We start from the raw sequence: 16,934 nt of genomic DNA, 5'->3' as shown, positions 1-16,934 counted from the left end.
GTCAGCTGGCTGAACACTTGACCCAGTAGGGGCAAGACCGATTTGTGGCACTGGCAGCTAGCAGTGACACTTTTTGTGGCACCGCCGGATGCCACGGTTAATGCCACTGTTTGTGCCACTAGCAGTGACACTTTTTGTGGCACCGAAGCATCCGCACTTGACTTAGCCTATCGCTGTGTTACGGAAGTAGACACGCATGCGCACTCACGTACTGCTGACTGAACTCCGGTCGATATCTATGGATAGCAGGCAGGCCAAGCGGCGTATCGGCGTACCCATAGATACCGGTGGAAGAGCGGCGTACCGCCAGCAGATCTTTTCCCGGAACTGCGTTCCGCCACCAGATCTTTTGCCGGTACGCAGTTCCGGACCGTTCCGGCTTACTTTCACCCCTGATGGCATCTCCCTCGGACAGCTGAATAAACCATGGCATCTCGCCCAAACAGCGGTAAAAGTACTGGTATTAACCGTGGCATGTTCCCTAAACAGTGGCATTAACCGTGGCATCTCTACTGGCATCTCCAGAGGCCACTGGAAATGCCGCTGCGGCAGTGGCATCTCGCCCAAACGGTGGCATTAACTGTGGCACCTCTGCGATGCCACAAAAACTGTCACTCCACAGTGGCATTAACCGTGGCACCGCGGCGGTGCCACAAAAACTGTCACTGCAGCAGTGGCATCTCGCCCAAACAGTGGCATTAACCGTGGCATCCGGCGCGGTGCCACAAAAAGTGTCACTGCACAGTGGCATTAACCGTGGCACCGCAGCAGTGCCACAAAAAGTGTCACTGCTCGCTGCCAGTGCCACAAATCGGATCTGCTGTCTCTCACTTGACTTGAGCCTATTAACGTTTATTCTTGCACTGTGGCTGAAAATTACCGCATTTAGAGCCACTTCTGTGCAGATTTAAATACACTGATTTGTCTCTGGTTTATGGTGTACAGATTTACACGCGTTTGCTCAGTTTATCTCATTGGTTTCCCTGCTAGCACTACTGAAAGCTTCTACTTGTTTTTCTTTAATACTGATTCAATCAAAGGCTTGTGTGAAGAGTGCCACGATGATAGGATAAAACTTGATCGCTTTGTCTAAGCTGCCTTTCCTTGCTTTGATCAGTGGGTGGCGCCATATCATTCATCAAACAGTCTGCTCAGTCAACTCACGTGTGGACAGTTTCCTGTTAGGGGGGTAATCTGATCAACACGCTATATGTCCTGTTTCGAAGAGTTTCTAAGCTATGGATGAATTACCTGCGGACCTCAAAGCTTTTCTTCTTAATCACCCGTTTCTTCAGCTTACGGATGCTAAAAAGGTCAGCGAGCAAATTACACAAGGAAAGCCCTTGTAGCCTTACATTGTGATGCTAGCTGTATGCTAATGTACCTGATAAAGCTGTTGTGATGACTAGATGTGTTGAACTCGATTAAATGATTGCCACTTTTACTGCCGCACCAAGCTAAACTACAACATTATATCCACCACCCGTATCATTTTTATTCTCTTATCTCCAGATCAAATGCACTCTGAACGGCCACGAGTTTCCTTGCAACCTGACGGAGCTACAGAAGTTCACAACAGGGAAGAAATATGAGAAACTGAGTGCAGCAGCAGAGTTCAACTATAGCCAATATGAGCCACACATTGTTCCAAGCACAAAGCAACCGTAAGGAGGTTTTTAGTTGACCAGAAGTGGTTCTGTATTAAAACTCACCCTGCTTTGATTTGTCATTATAGTAGTGTATTTGTCAATTAATTGCCTCAAATTTTTTTAACAAAGTGACTGAATTTGAGTGAGTATACAGCACTTTCTAATGTACTTTCTGATGTTTCTTGTCTGTTTTCTAGCAATCAGCTCTTCTGTAAGCTGACCCTCCGACATCTCAACCGACAGCCGCACCACGTCCTAAGACATGTTAATGGAAAACGTTTCAAGAAAGGCCTCTCTAAATGTCAGTGAATCCCTCATCTGCATGCATGCACTTTCTCATAGGCTACTTATGTTTTGCCATTTGAGCACTGAGGATGTTATGCAAAACCCAGTTATACCGTTCAGGAAGGAAATCAAAGCTATCTGATGAAACAGATGATACTATCATTTTTATGCTGAACACAATCATTTTTAGTCTGGTCTCACTAACGTACTCGGACATATTTTATGATTTTGCTGTGCTCACAAATATGCAGATTGCAGTAAAGTACACGTAGCTGAAATAACCAACGTTTAATTTCATCCTGATGAATTTCGATGTCTGTTGCTGTTCATTATTAAATGATGAAACATTGACTTACATATGGGTTTGAAAAAAATTACGAGACACAACAGGCCATAAATAATGATAATTTAGTTTGAATTTTAGTTTGAATGGTCTTCTAAAAGTCATAAAAAGTCTTGTAATTCAATATATGCAGTTAATTAGGCTTAAAAATATGTTGAAGCTACAAACATTTCACAATTCACACAAAATGGTCGATAAAATATTTTTTATCACTATTATTTTGTCCAAAAAAACTGTATATGCATAGTCAACAGAAAATTCAAACAATTCTAACTAAAAATGCCTAAAAAAATCGCAAAATGATGAAAAGACAGCCATCTTGGTTACCAACCATAAAAGGAAAACCTAATATGAATCCTTCAAGACCTGCAGTGGAAGAGGCAAAAACAGTGGTCTCAATGATTTAATATTTATTTTCAAAACTGTAAAAATCCATATAAGATACCTGAGTTTTTGTCAGGGCACGCTGTCAGCTTGATTACTGACATGTCTGCTTTATGTCTGATCCAGATGAAGACTGTGTGAAACAGGGGATTGAATACGTTCCTGCCAGACTGAAACAGAAAAGACCCAAAGACACCAGAGAGGAGGTCAGTCGGGGGAAGCCCTCGAAACGTGGAAACGACTTGTGGGAACCGTCGTCCAGTGAAGAGGATCACAGTGACTCAGAAGACAGCATGAGTGACCTCTATCCTCGTCAGTATCCCTCGCACACACCATTTAGATTTCTCTGTTGATTTTTATTATCAGGACATTCAACTGTATATCAAAGAGGTCCAAAACTGTTCAGGGTGTAATCAGGCAAAATAGCACACAAGTGAATTTACTGTTTAATAAATATACTGTCTATGTGGCTGTTAGAGCTTTAGAACTTGGCTCTTCATTAGTCTGGATATTCACATACAGATTGGTCAGTTTTACTCAGTGCTGTAACACTGTGTTCTATGTTCCCACAGCTTCTATGTTCAGTTTAAAAAACCCAGCAGAAGAAAGTATGGAGGGTGAAAAGGATGAGGAGGAAGATGATTTCCAAACAGATGAGGACGATGAGGAGGAGGAAATGGAGGTGGAGAAGCAGGTGGTGCAGAAGCGCAAAAAGGTCTGTAGAATATACATATTAAATGATGTATTAAAGTCAAAATTGGTGATAAAAGTTAGCAGAAATGAAATCTTGTTTATGCAGAGTTGATGTGGAATGTGTCATTGATCGATGTTTTTGCTTGTCTTTCAGGTTCAAGGCGGCGGTTTTCAGAAGAAATTCCGAAATAACAATTGGAAATCAGGGCGCAAGAAACAAGGAAAAGTGCGAAATGGAAAATAAAATCCAAAAGCATATCTGTACAGTATTTTTATATCTGTCAATACACATGCAGGAGTGTCATTTTGGTGTCTAAGAACTTTGAGCATCCATCACCACGGATGTTTGTGATTTCTGACAAAGGCTTTCTATTTTCCATGTTGTCATGTTGCACAGTTCCAACGAAGCTGGTTTACATGACATGCAAAAAAGGGTTGTGAAAGTTTACACATCATTTGGACTGGATAAGCCCTGATGTCTGGTTTGCAGTCAAATGCACCAGTGTAAAATACAGCTCCATTTGGATTTGCAAACATTGTCTGTTGTTTTTTCTAACCTTCACTGCAGTCATCCCTGAAAAGAACCCAAAAGAATGACAAATCTCAAATGTGGATGTTAAATTGCCAACCTGAGGGTACTTTTATATAGACATCAATCTATCTGTATATTACCTCTTAGTAAGTGCATAATTTCTAAGTTTACATTTACATAGTTTGTCCTCCTATGAACAATTGAAAACTAATTCTTTAGAAAGACTATTTTGAGAATCCAGACCCCAAAGGTGAATACACCCGTGATCACTCACACACAAGTTAAAAACCTTGTCATCATTGACACAAAATTGAGTAGACCTGTGATTTCTAATCAGCCCAATTGCATGAACATGGGTTTATAATGACATGTGAACACCAGAACTTTATTACTTTGGGACCTATAGGCTGTATTGGATAAGATTCACTGGAGGAACTGCAAAAAAAATCAGATTTTGAGATTTCACAAAGACAGGAAAGTATGCGGGACGATCAGTGACTGAACACCAAAGCAGCAGTAATTAGGAGGTATAGAAAGAGACATAGTACCACGAATCAGAGTTGGAATGTTTGTTCTAAAGTAACAGGACAGTGAGCTGCTACAAGTTATCTCTGAAAAATAGATGGGGAAGTAATTTAGACTTGGCAGAGGAGTAAGTTTCTGTGAGGGTTCAGACTAGAGAATATTGCAGACAGCGTCCAAGAAAATGAACACCTTGCTTGTGCTTTGGCAGCACATACAAGATGAAAATTTACATACCAAAGGACAAGAAAAGAGGTCGAACGAATATTGGGAACACATTCTTCAGTCAGATGACGGTTAAAATTGGTTTGTTTGGTTCAGACAGGTCCATGACATGAGCCTGGTCAGGACTGCCACAGTGTATGCATAGTCCTGATAGTGAAAAACATGTATGTGGAAGTTTGATAAAAGGCTGCATGAGAGCACAATGATTTGGGGAGAGGACGTTTATAGATGGTACCGTGAATACCTGTGGATATTCCAAAATTCTAGCTGACAAAATGACTCCCAGTCTGCAGAAACTTGGCAGAAAAGGAATGTTCCAGCATGATATTGATCCAGCAGAAGAATTTCTGAAAAAAGTGAAAACTATGACCTGAAAAAGTATGTTTCCTAGATTAAATTTGACAGATTAGAGAACGAGCAACACAACTTCTTAAACAACGGATGGCATAATAATAATTAGAAATTTCTGTGAAAATTCAGCTCAGAAAGAAGTTATTAAATAAAATGGTGGACGTATGGAATTTGAATTTCAGTACAAACTGATTTTATTTGCATTAAGCTCCTTTTCTGATGCCTGTATTTTAAATATAGCAGCTCTAGACTGTTACTTTTTGGTTTTGCATACAAGCAAATACACTACTGTCCTCCTTAGAGGTCATGTGATTACTGTAAGGTGATATGATGCTGACTCATTTGACATTTAGCTGATAGTTAATTAAGTAGTAATGTTATTGAGTATTTGTGAAGATTATTTGGCTTTTATTTTAATGTTATTTGAAATTTGCTAGTTGAAATTAAATTGGGAAGGTAAAATTAACCAACAGAGTGTCAATATTCCCATTTTCAATAATCAGTGTATGCATACATTTGATTATTAACTCAAAGTGCACTATATTATTGTCATTACCATTAATTAATACTATAGCTAATATTAGTGGTAGTCATAGTTATCAAACTACATTGTGTTTATTCTTTAAACAAATTAAATTCCAGACTTTTCAGCAGGCATCTTTAACCTCCTGTTGTGTTCGTTTCTCTGAAACAGCAATGATGTTTCTGAGTCAATTTGACCCAGGGCATGTTTAATTATCAAAAAAATCCCAATAAACACTGTTTATATCTCATTATTAACTCCATTATTACCCATATCAAACAATATTTAGTGTGATGGTGTTCTTTACCTCTCACAGATCATGTTTCAATGAGGATAATTCATTAATTTTTCATAAAAAATGCATGTTGAAAACTTTTTTAAAATTTAGATTGAAAAGACCTGCATACAAAATATAGAAGTTTTACATGGCATTGATTTTTTTTAAAGAATTTCATTTCACATTATGATTTTTTTCTTTTTATAGAGTGATGTTGACATCTCTTCGGTTCAAGATGGGTTTACAAATATGAAAAAATGAGCCATTATCATGTTGTTAATACTTATTAAAACAAGCAGAAGAAGTTTCATACAAAAATACTTACTATTATTTTCTTTTTAGATTTTTTTTTCACTTAAAAATTGGTCGATTTGACCCACAACATAACAGGAGGGTTGAAATCAGCATAGATGAATTAAAATTACTCATATATGGCTGCATCCTGAAACTAGAACACCAACATGTCTAACAGTTTCTGGTAGAGATGCCATCAGGTGGGATGGAGGACACAAACCTGTGCCTGTTTACTTGTGTAAAGCCATAAACAATGCCGGGTGTCTGTGTCAGGCCCCTGCACGGTTCAGTATACGTGGCATACAGCGGTTGCAGTACCATGTAGGGGGGCTCCGTCTCGCTCGTCAAATCGCGGGGCATTGTGGGGCGGAGGCGGCCTTTCTCTGCGTCCAGGCGATCGGGAAATCTTCAAGTAAATAACGGGGGGAGGAACAGTCTGTGCGTAGCCTGCCAAGTAGCCAACACACCGAGACTGTGTTGCGACCGAGCCTTAGATATTCCAAATTGTAATATTAGTCAAATATGGGGCAGGAGGATCTCATGAACACAGCCGAAGACGTGGCAGACCAGGTAAGTTCAGTTTTAGCTCGGCAGTTGACAAGGCTAGCCGCTGTTAGCATGCTAGCTGCTAACTAGTTTGTAGAGAATGAAGTAGCGTCAAGCTCTTCACCTTTCCTTCAATGTTTTAAATACGGTCCCAGCAAGTCAGCAGTGGCTTTCCAACCGTATTAACCTGGTGCTGAATTAGTGCATTTTAGTCGCGTTTTTATTTGAGTGATAAATGCCTGAGATGTCAGCTCCTGTCATGTGTCTCAAGATGGATATGATAGCATTATTAATTCACTGAAAATCAAACTGGCGTCTGGCTGTGACTAATTCTTGTAAGACAGGAATAAATTTGGTTAGTTCCTTCATTATTCCAGCTAGTTAGCACGTCTGTAGCCTCTCGGGTTTACTAACAGTGTCACAGCCAGCCAGTCATGCTAGACAGTTGTGAAATATCTTAGCTAAGCTACCAAGTTATTGGCTAACATTTAATAGTCCTGTTGCTTAGCCATTCCTTGTGCTTCTCTAAATTTGAACACCTGGTTTTCTCGGCTTGAGCATCTGCATGTGGCCTTCCCAGAACTACCCCACCATCCAGCTCACCCTCAAACTGGATGTGAACCTTGCTTTCACTTTATCTCACATGCCACGACTGCTTTTCTATTCTTTTTCTGCTATTCCTACTGGTGTGAGTGGTCTATGAGAGGTGAGCAGGGATATCAAGATCACATTTAAAGGCTGCCTGTGACCCATGTTGGTGTGCAGGCTGCAAAACTACCCCACAGATTTGCTTATATATCTAGTTTTATAACCTTATGTTGTTTGAAAAGTTACTGGCTAATAAAAAAACATCTGTGCTGGTGTGTTGTTTTTGCAGAACAGGCCAGGTATCTGCTCGGCCATCTCCTTGGAGATTGCTGTAAAAGCAAACAAATTGAGTCACTGAGGCAGTTCTTAGTGTATTTATGGCAGCTATGTTGACTGAACTCTAGTCCACATCCCTGAAAATGCATCATTCCCTTATCTAATAACACCTAATTGATTTGCAGAGTCCTATCACAAGAGCTGTGTTATAAAAAAAAAAAAAAAAAGGCGCTCCAAAAAGCCACAAATGCCTGCAACAGTTGGTTTGTTTGCCTTTTAAAGAAGCTATGTAAATCCCATTATGAGGGCCCATCCTTCTCTAATAGAAGCTGAGCCCCAATTTTTTTCCAGACATAACACTTCAGATTAGTCTATTTCTAGGCTGTTGCAGCAATCTTGGGCTTGTTCAGATTGGCTCCAAGTTCGCCCATTCATGTCCCGCACAGCAGTCATAGTGGGAGTTGGTGGACGCTGATAGGCTGCTGAGGTCTGGCTGTGCTGATGTGGACTGCCGAAGAGGCGGAGCAGGGTGCACTGTGTCACTGTAGTATTTGGAGGCCTGTATGAATTCTTAAAGAGGAGCTGAGGGTAGCTGGGGTTTTTTTGTTTGAACATTCAGCATTGTTCGTATGCCAGAAAAAGATGCCTTTTGGGATTTTAACAAGGAGCCACAGCCCTGCTGTTGTTGTCCTGAGATATTTAGGCCACAGCACCACATCTACTGTGCACATGTTCTACTGCTGTTATGCGCTTTTGAGGTCAATGACCAGAAGTTAATTTGCCTTCTTTAAAAATATATATTCCACAAGAGTAATCTGGAAGTAAAGAACATTTTATCGATTATCATCTCCTTTTATTTTAAGTGTGACACAGAGAAGAGTTGTGACTACAAAAGGGGGTGAACTGACAGGAAAGAGACCAGATCTGATGTACATGTTGTCCTACTTCACTGCAGTTCCATGTTCAAACTGTAGAAACCTGCTCTACAGGTAGCAGGCCTACCTGCCATAGCTTCAGGGACTAGTGTGCTATTTTACTAGGGGATCCATCTGTGGCAATAAAACGTCTTTGGGCTTTTTTTTGAAAGTCTGTTTCAATGACTACTGTTTTGGCATTTACTTACTAGGATGACAATTACATTCAAATGACTACTGGGTCGATTCCCACCCTTGTAATTGACAGTGTAAATGATAATTAGTAGGAGTATGAAGCCTACTTTCCCTCACAGTTAAGATTTGGTGATCTTTTTGACTGTGTGCAGATCCGTCTTTTATACATTGTTTTTAAAGGAGTCTTTTAGGGGACTTTTATTGAAGTTGGTTTATATTTTTCTCCGTTTTTCTGTTCGAAGCATGCTCAGAATCATTGCAGTAACAACTTTTCATCACTCTTCATATCTTTTTTTTTGTCTTGTAAGTGATTTTATCTTCTCTGTTTCCCAGTTCTTGCGGGTAACCAAACAGTACCTACCCCACCTGGCACGTCTGTGTCTCATCAGCACCTTCCTCGAAGATGGGATCCGCATGTGGTTCCAGTGGAACGAGCAGAGAGACTACATCGAGGCTACCTGGAGCTGTGGCTACTTCCTGGCTACGTGCTTTGTGCTGCTTAACCTTATCGGACAGCTGGGTGAGTGAATGGGTGACTGTACATGCTCAGGTGTAGGGTAGGACGTTACGTGTTCCTGTTGTTTCTGTAGTGTGTTAGAGGTGGTGGCATCAATTCTGACGATGACAGGAGAAGCAAGTCAGATCACCTCACTGAAGTAGGTGATATTTGTAATGCTAGCAGTGTCATTAGATTAAAAATAAATGCCCAATGCCCTTCATATTTGAAGTAGGAAAGCCAGTCACTAGAAATACCTTCAGTACATTCAGGTGTAACAAACCTGCAATCAGTCTTCCTTCATTAAAGTTATAATGTTCAGTTTTGTTGAAAGTGTTTCAGAAAAGTATTGGTTTTTGCTTATGATCATTTAAGAGAGTTTGTGGTGCTGTTAAATGTAGATATATTTAGTTATACAGACCGGTGTTTTCATTATTCTGTCTAACCTGTTGGCTAAAAACTGATATACCTCTCTATGAAGCAGTTCAGTTCATGAAGAAATGACAGTTTGCAAAACTGTTGGACGAGATTGCATTAGCTTTAGCTGGGTGTTACCAGTAAACCAGCAACTGAGTCAAAGTGGAAATTCAGTTGCATCAGTCAGAGACTTTGTAAGTGATTCGTAATGAAAGACATACAGGTTAAATGAAAGAACCCGGTGCATTTCAACCACATCTTATCTACAGGTTGAAGAAAGTTGCAAAATAAAACCAGCACAACAAACTTCACTCCTGAAATGTAAACAGAATTCCAGATTATTGAAATTTGTTGAAGGAAGCCAGCTGTCAGACCGCACGTATACAGATCAGTTTGGTGCCAAAGTGTTTTTAGTTGTGCCATCTTTCAGTTTTATTCAAGAATTTTCTGCTAGATCAGAACATGTGTAGTAGATGTCCCGTTCCATTCTTGTCATGTAGGAACTAGACATCAATGAAGTCAGACAGGTGAGGTTGGAATTTCTTTCTGGGATTAATGTGGTTCCAGTGCTGGAGGTAACAGCCAGACTTCAGCATTGTTCCTATAAATCCTCGGCCCTATCCTGTTACGTATTGTTCCTATCAAATGAAAGGATCAGCTCTTGGGAGATAAATGTCTGTCCTCTTCATAGGACTAAAACTAAAAACACAGAATGCGTTGAAATGCACAATCAGGACAAGTGAAATTAGATATCTTGCGCAAATTCTTTAGCCCAAGTGGCTTTAACAAAAGTAGTATTATGAACAGTTCAGATAGAATGATGATAAGAAGAAAATAAAATGAATTTCTTGAACGTTTCTTTAATGTTTTTGTCCTAACAGGTGGTTGTGTCCTCATCCTCAGTAGAAATTTTGTACAGTATGCCTGCTTTGGATTATTTGGAATCATAGCATTACAGGTGAGAATAATTGCATTATGTTGACATAATTATTATTATCTTTGTCTTTACATACAAGCAATGTGTAATTGGCTCTGACCTGGAATATGTTTTCATCTTTTTCCTTCCAGACTGTTGCATACAGCATTTTATGGGACCTTAAATTTTTGATGAGGTAAGTGTCGCGTAGTGCAGTCCGTGCTAAAGACACTGTTCAAAGTACATGAACTTCAGCAATCAAGCTGTGTTTATTGGGATATTATGATTTTAAAAGCGCCACCTGATCCACTCCCCAGCATAAATCTTCATTGCTCGTTGTTGTTTCATTGTTTTGATTGCCCAATTCAATTCTATAAACAAGTAATTAGTATTAAAGGTATGAGACAGCCTGCAGAGTCAGAAGAATGCTCTTCACATCAGATTTGAATTTCACATAAATTGGACCGAGTTTAATCATTCAGAAAAATAAAACAATTTGCTGCTACTGCATTGGCAACTTCAATGTGCTTGTAGTGGCACTATCTCAGAAAGCGTCTCAGTTTTCATAGCGACACCAACGCTTACAATTACTATAATCACTGTGGACAAGACCTGTGATTTCTATAAACATTGACAGACTGGATGAGTCATCAGCCAGGAGAGAAATACAGTGCTACTATTGAGCATTTCTGTTTGTGCATTCTGTGTCCTTTTAATTCGTGTTGTTAGGATGCAGCCAGAATGTAAAGTAATTTCAGTTCTACGATCAACAAGTTTATGGACAGAGAAAGGATTCCAGCTGTGATAAAATTACTTACTTTTTTTACAAACTAAATAAGCAGTGTTTTGACTACCAGTTGACATTTAATACTAATCAGCAGACAAGAACATAACCGGTAGCTTCAACCTTACAACAAAGCATAATTTCGGTAAATAATAAGATTAACAGATGCTAACAGTTTGGCTTCAGCTACCACCAGCAACATCTTTCTGCTCGGCTGACAGAGCTGTGCAAAAATAACTGTCCTCTTTCCCCTCCCCTAGAAACCTGGCCCTGGGAGGAGGTCTGCTCTTGCTGCTGGCTGAGTCTCGTTCGGAAGGGAAGAGCATGTTCGCTGGAGTCCCCTCTATGGGAGAGAGTTCACCGAAGCAGTACATGCAGCTGGGCGGTCGAGTGCTGCTGGTGCTCATGTTCATGACCCTGTTGCACTTTGACTCCAGTTTCTTCTCTGTGAGTTCTGACACATACAAACACTCGTATGTTCCGCAAGTAGTTTGTACGGATGGACGTCCTGTCGTTACAACTTGTCCTGTGCTGCCACATTTGATTGGACTCAAATAAAATCTAGGTCACCATCAAACTGCCCACGTCAGCAGCTCATTATAGAAAATGTTTTTAAATATGTAAGAGCCGTGTAGGTGCTTTTATATGTTCTAGCCACTAAAACACACATCAGATAGACTACACATCACTGCCAGGTGTTTTCCAGAGCTTTCCAGCCAGTAGCAATTATTCATTTTAGTACAAAATTTAAGGGAATTTGCAGAGACCTTAGTGTTGCTCATATTTAGCAATCTATCCCAGTGAACTTTAAATTGCATTTCTATGGTTAGTCAGTTTTTTTAGTATTGTTCGAAGTAATTACTATGTTGAAAACTCTTTCTTGGGTTTGAATTAATTCATTAATTAATTCATTAGATATTTAGATTCAGCTTCTAGGAAGCATGATAGTCTTTAGCTTTTATGTCTGAAATCAAGTCATACAAGGAAAAACAGATTGCAAAAAAATAACAAGGTTTTTTCGTTAAAGGGACATAATGGCTATTGATATGAACAAAAGTTATGTAGATTAGTGAATATCAGTATTAGATAAAAACACTTCCTTCAGTTTTGACAATTTCCCCTTTTACATGCATGACTGATGTTTAAAATTATTGATAATCCTTCCCCCTCCTCTCAGAGAATGCCTGGCCTATCAAGGCAATGGCAGAGCAGGTAGAACTATGTATTACTAGAGGTGACTACACACCTGAGGTACCACAGTACAGAAAGACAGATTTTGGTCAATCTGCTTTCTCATTTAAACCTATGGTGGAGTGAAATTCCATCCTTACAAACATTAGAGACTCTGGAACCTTTTAGTTTTTAAAACCAGCCTCAAATTTTGACTATAGTCAGTACATAATCATAACCAATAATTGCCTCTTATTTGTATGTACTGATTCTGTTTATTGTCACACAGTGGTGAAATGTGAGGCTTTGTGGTGCTTTATGGAGCCTACTTATTGTTCTGTGACTTTTTTTGTGTTCCTGCCCCGGAAATTTAGAGGATGTAAATTAACTGATAGCTAGCTATGCTGTAGTTAATTTAAATAGTGAGCTGTATCTGCAAAAATGCACAATAAAGTAACACACAATCATAATAGATATATTTTGGATGTTCACCTTGCTTCTCTATGAGAAAGCACTTTAACCTAATGTCATCATTGTTTTCAAAATGCTGTATAGAATGCTGTTACCTACTGAGAATCAGAAGCAGCTTTAACACAGCATACAAAGAATTTGGTTTCGGCTGTTGGTGTCACCCTAGGAACATGGCAAGAGAATAATATTTTTTTTAAACTGTAGAAAGAAGAACAGGGAAAGAATAGTAGTAATAAAAATAAATATAACACAATATATACAGATATATACAAACTGTTTATATATTCCTTTCTAGCTTGTAAATATCTGTATATATTGTCTTAGATTTATTTTTATAACTATTTTTTCCCTGTTTTTCTTTTCTACAGTTACTTTTTTATTATTGTTTTTTTCCTAGGGTGACACCAGTAGCCAAAACCAAATTCTTTGTATGTCATGTACGTACTTGGTCATTCAAGCTGATTCTGATTCTAAATCTAAATATTCTAAAAGACTGTCCCAGGTTGTAGGCTTACTATAAACTCGGATGTTGGAGCAGAACTTAAATAAAATCATACTTGCTGCTTGGAATTTAAAAAATCATTTAAAATATTTTAAATAGAGAGCTTGAACTGAATACACTTGTCTGAATAAGTTAGGCTTGACTAGCTAAAGCCCAGTATAATTTCTGAATATCATAGAAAAGAACAGCAAAAAGTCTTGAAGCCTATTTTTGGTATATCTTTTTTGGAGCAGTATAATAATGGAATCCACTGATTTAGTTTCTCCGGGTTACATTGTGCACATACTGTTGATTCATCTTGATGATTTTTAATCCCACATCGCAGTCATTTACCCTTCCACTGTGACTTTTCCCACAGATCCTGCAGAACATGGTGGGGACTGCTCTCATCATCCTGGTGGCCATTGGCTTCAAGACCAAGCTGGCAGCGCTGACCCTCGTCGTGTGGCTTCTGGCTATCAACGTCTACTTCAACGCTTTCTGGACCATCCCCGCCTACAAACCCATGCACGACTTCCTCAAGTACGACTTCTTCCAGACCACCTCGGTCATCGGCGGCCTGCTGCTGGTGGTGGCGCTCGGGCCCGGTGGAGTGTCCATGGATGAGAAAAAGAAAGAGTGGTAGGCAAAATAGGGGGTTGAGGTGAGAGGATTGCACAGCACCACTAACTTCCCCCACCAACCGGGACACAAAGACCCTCCCTCTCCTCCAGTTCCACCAGGGTACACAGGTTTTTTTTCTTGTTTTTTGTTATTTGGCCAAATCCAGAGACACCATCTCAGCCATCAACGGACAGTTGTTTCTGTTTTTCTCCCAACTGCTGTTTTTTTTTAGTTGAACATAGTAATAGATTTTTTTCAAAAACACTTCTTGTGTGTCCTGGTTTATTTCATGACAGCAAAAAATTAAAATGCCCATGTATTTCAGAGTGCTACGAAAATGAGAAAGGATGATAAATAAAAGAAAAGATTTATTTGGTCTTTGTGCAGAGGATCAATGAAAATAATTCATTGTATTTTATGGGTGTTATGCCATAAATTATGATAAATTAACTTTAATATTTTCTGAATGAAACTGGCGAATTGGATGGAGTTCAGCAGTTTGGGTTCTCCGTGGATATTTTTTGACCATTGGATCATGGAGTGTTTGACACTCAGCCCTGAGAACTTGAGCAGTGATTTGACAACAGCTCGCCTCGACTCTCCAGGTTTCATCTCCCCCCTTTTATTTTTCTGCCCCCTACGAGCACCCTAGTTTTTCGTACATCTGTACACCTTCAGCTGACTGACAACTGTTCATGGGGAGTCGACTCGGGGTTGGGACGTGTACATTGTATACTAAGTGGTGGATTGCAGTCGTGCTTGATTGAAAATTTCAACAGTTATTAGCTCCAGGACTTGTTATTGGGCACTTTGTACTGTACGTCTTTGGCAAATGCCTAACTAGTGAACTGTATATGATCGGGGACAATAAAGTGGGGGGGAGACTCGACGTTTGTGAAACACCATATTCTGCGATCTAGGAAAGCAAAGAGGACTAAGCAGAGTCACTAGCCGCCTGGACTTTGTCTTTGCTCAGTGTTTTTTGCCCTGTGTAAGAAAAGCTAAAAAAAAAAAAAAAGGAAAGAAAAAGATATTCAGTGTATTGATTTTCAGAAGTTTATATTGTATTTTTGATCATTTGTTTTTTTGATTTTGGAAGTTCATGGCGAAGAAATAAATATTCAAAAATATGAAGTTACTGCCTCAGTCAAACTTTTTAACTGTGATGTTCTCAGAAGCTGAAGGACGTCGGTGGAGCAGCAAACCAAACGAATGTAAACAAAGCACACCATGCAGCATGAAGATCAAGTATATTATAGTGTGATTTAGCCATACTAAAGGAATACTGCATAAGAATGAAAACACTGTGTGAGTTACACATACAGCAGGTGTTACACTGGTCAGTTGTTGGAATCATTCAGCCTCCACTCAATAGGTGATGATAATACTGGAGACCTTGAGCAAATGCTGACATCTAATGGCAGAGTGGTAAAAGTTCACTTCAACTCTGCATTTCATCATTTCATTTTAGCTGTGTTGGTAAAGTACAGCATGAGACAGGTTGTGATGATATTTCTACATCAGTATAGCGTCAGATTATTGTCATCTTGCTTCTGGATTTAGACTGCTGCCATGGTGTGTTACTGTGTGATGATAACCGCAGGAAAAACTCATCTGAACTTTATCAAAGGTGAACGTTAATAAACAGCTGTTTCTAAATAAGAACAAAAATGTTTTGAGAAAATAATACTGCAGTGATGTAAACAAAGTGTTTCAAAAACGTCTGATGAGGTGTGTAGATGGACATTAAAGCTGCAATGATCAACTGATTAAAGTAATCATCGACTATTATGACAATCATTTGGTTTAAATTTTGCTTCTTATCAAAAGGCTAAATTCTCAGATTCTAGTTTTTTTTATATTTTATTTTCTTCTGATGGAGAAATAGCCCACATATTGTCGGTACTGTTACATGTTACCAGACTCATTCTTTGATACTGTCTGCCATGCCCCCTCTTACCTCCTGTTATCACACCTTTCTGCCATACCCCCCCGTCTTACCTCCTGTTACCCAATTGCCCTTTTGTTCTGTTGTTTTACATTTATTTACAACCCCCTCCCAACCCTTTTATCCATCCTCTGAGATGTCCCTTTTGTCTCATCCTCTGTATTTGCATACAGCCCCTCCCTACCCTTTGATCCATCTTCTGACATTCCTATAAAATGTGCGCCCTGAAAATGCTCTGGGTCGACTTACCCTTACAGACCCATACTCTGTGTCGGTAAATCCACTGTATTACCGGAAATACTAATAAAAACACACCATTACAGCAAACTTTGAAGGACCGAGAGTGAAATTTCTTCAACACTTCTTTCTTTAATCCTTTATGACAATAAACTAACTTGACATTTTACAGACTAAGCAATTATGAGAAATAAGATTCAGGTTGGATAGACGAAGTTAAACTTGCCTATGAACTCAGCATTACACATCTTGATCATTTTCTCAAAAGGACAAATTGTGAACAGAATTAAGTTGGAAAACCATTTTTTGCATCGGAAGAAAATGATATGAAGCTTTGAATGTTAACTGTACATGTGACAAGCTTTGTTTGACAATACTGGTCAGGAAACTGGGAACTAGTTTCTGATCCATACACTAACTTCAATCGGCATATTAACAGGCATGTTTAATTTCACTGTTTGCAAATAAAAAACAGTGATAAACTTAAAATAATGCTCCCCCAAAACATAGATGAAAATCCACACGCTCTTTTTTATACATCTCTTCCTTTTGGCTGTCCAGAACTTTTAGAGAATGGATAACGATAACTAATCTCTTAAAACCTATCCAAGTACTCGTAAATGTAAAATTTGTAAAAGTTAATGCCAAAATAATATATTAACACCAAAAGTCTGTACTTTTTTTGTAGCAGTAATATGTTCTTTCACAACATTAGACCATAAAAAGGCAGTTTTTATTGCATTTAAATAAGCAAAAATTGTCAATCTTTGACAGATTTTTTACAGATTTTTTT

The 16,934-nt window shown here is 39.1% G+C and overlaps 2 protein-coding genes across 3 annotated transcripts; both read left to right on the top strand.

The window, feature by feature from the left end:
• Positions 1 to 38: 38 nt before the first annotated feature.
• On the top strand, positions 39 to 3,888 carry surf2 (surfeit 2). 2 transcript variants are annotated; one of them, XM_051938933.1, is made up of 7 exons: positions 50 to 448; positions 1,118 to 1,313; positions 1,513 to 1,664; positions 1,847 to 1,950; positions 2,788 to 2,973; positions 3,234 to 3,376; positions 3,509 to 3,888. In XM_051938933.1, the coding sequence occupies exons 2-7, from the start codon at positions 1,239 to 1,241 to the stop codon at positions 3,596 to 3,598; spliced, it is 750 nt and encodes a 249-aa protein (XP_051794893.1). In that variant the 5' UTR covers positions 50 to 448; positions 1,118 to 1,238; the 3' UTR covers positions 3,599 to 3,888. The 2 variants fall into 2 exon arrangements, with proteins under 2 accessions (XP_022053668.1, XP_051794893.1); XM_022197976.2 differs by lacking the exon at positions 1,118 to 1,313 and having other exon boundaries at positions 39 to 448.
• A 2,534-nt stretch (positions 3,889 to 6,422) lies between these two features.
• surf4 (surfeit 4) lies at positions 6,423 to 15,090 on the top strand. Its single transcript, XM_022197979.2, has 6 exons — positions 6,423 to 6,648; positions 8,931 to 9,117; positions 10,392 to 10,468; positions 10,579 to 10,622; positions 11,471 to 11,657; positions 13,712 to 15,090. Exons 1-6 carry the CDS (start codon positions 6,601 to 6,603, stop codon positions 13,976 to 13,978), a joined length of 810 nt encoding a protein of 269 aa, XP_022053671.1. The 5' UTR covers positions 6,423 to 6,600; the 3' UTR covers positions 13,979 to 15,090.
• The last annotated feature ends 1,844 nt before the right edge of the window (positions 15,091 to 16,934 follow it).

Source organism: Acanthochromis polyacanthus, chromosome 18 (genome assembly GCF_021347895.1).
Source record: "Acanthochromis polyacanthus isolate Apoly-LR-REF ecotype Palm Island chromosome 18, KAUST_Apoly_ChrSc, whole genome shotgun sequence".
Classification (NCBI taxonomy): domain Eukaryota; kingdom Metazoa; phylum Chordata; class Actinopteri; family Pomacentridae; genus Acanthochromis; species Acanthochromis polyacanthus.
Note: the sequence above shows the minus strand (reverse complement) of the source record. Positions and strands in the feature narration are given on the sequence as shown.

What these genes read in the sequence shown, in the direction of transcription:
- surf2 (XM_022197976.2), top strand. Translation starts at nt 197, where the DNA reads ATGCGCACTCACGTACTGCTGACTGAACTCCGGTCGATATCTATGGAT. An exon ending in GTTCCAAGCACAAAGCAACC is followed by an intron (nt 1,665 to 1,846) that starts GTAAGGAGGTTT and finishes TCTGTTTTCTAG; the next exon opens with CAATCAGCTCTTCTGTAAGC. An exon ending in CAAGAAAGGCCTCTCTAAAT is followed by an intron (nt 1,951 to 2,787) that starts GTCAGTGAATCC and finishes TGTCTGATCCAG; the next exon opens with ATGAAGACTGTGTGAAACAG.
- surf4 (XM_022197979.2), top strand. Translation starts at nt 6,601, where the DNA reads ATGGGGCAGGAGGATCTCATGAACACAGCCGAAGACGTGGCAGACCAG. An exon ending in TAACCTTATCGGACAGCTGG is followed by an intron (nt 9,118 to 10,391) that starts GTGAGTGAATGG and finishes TTGTCCTAACAG; the next exon opens with GTGGTTGTGTCCTCATCCTC. An exon ending in TTGACTCCAGTTTCTTCTCT is followed by an intron (nt 11,658 to 13,711) that starts GTGAGTTCTGAC and finishes CTTTTCCCACAG; the next exon opens with ATCCTGCAGAACATGGTGGG.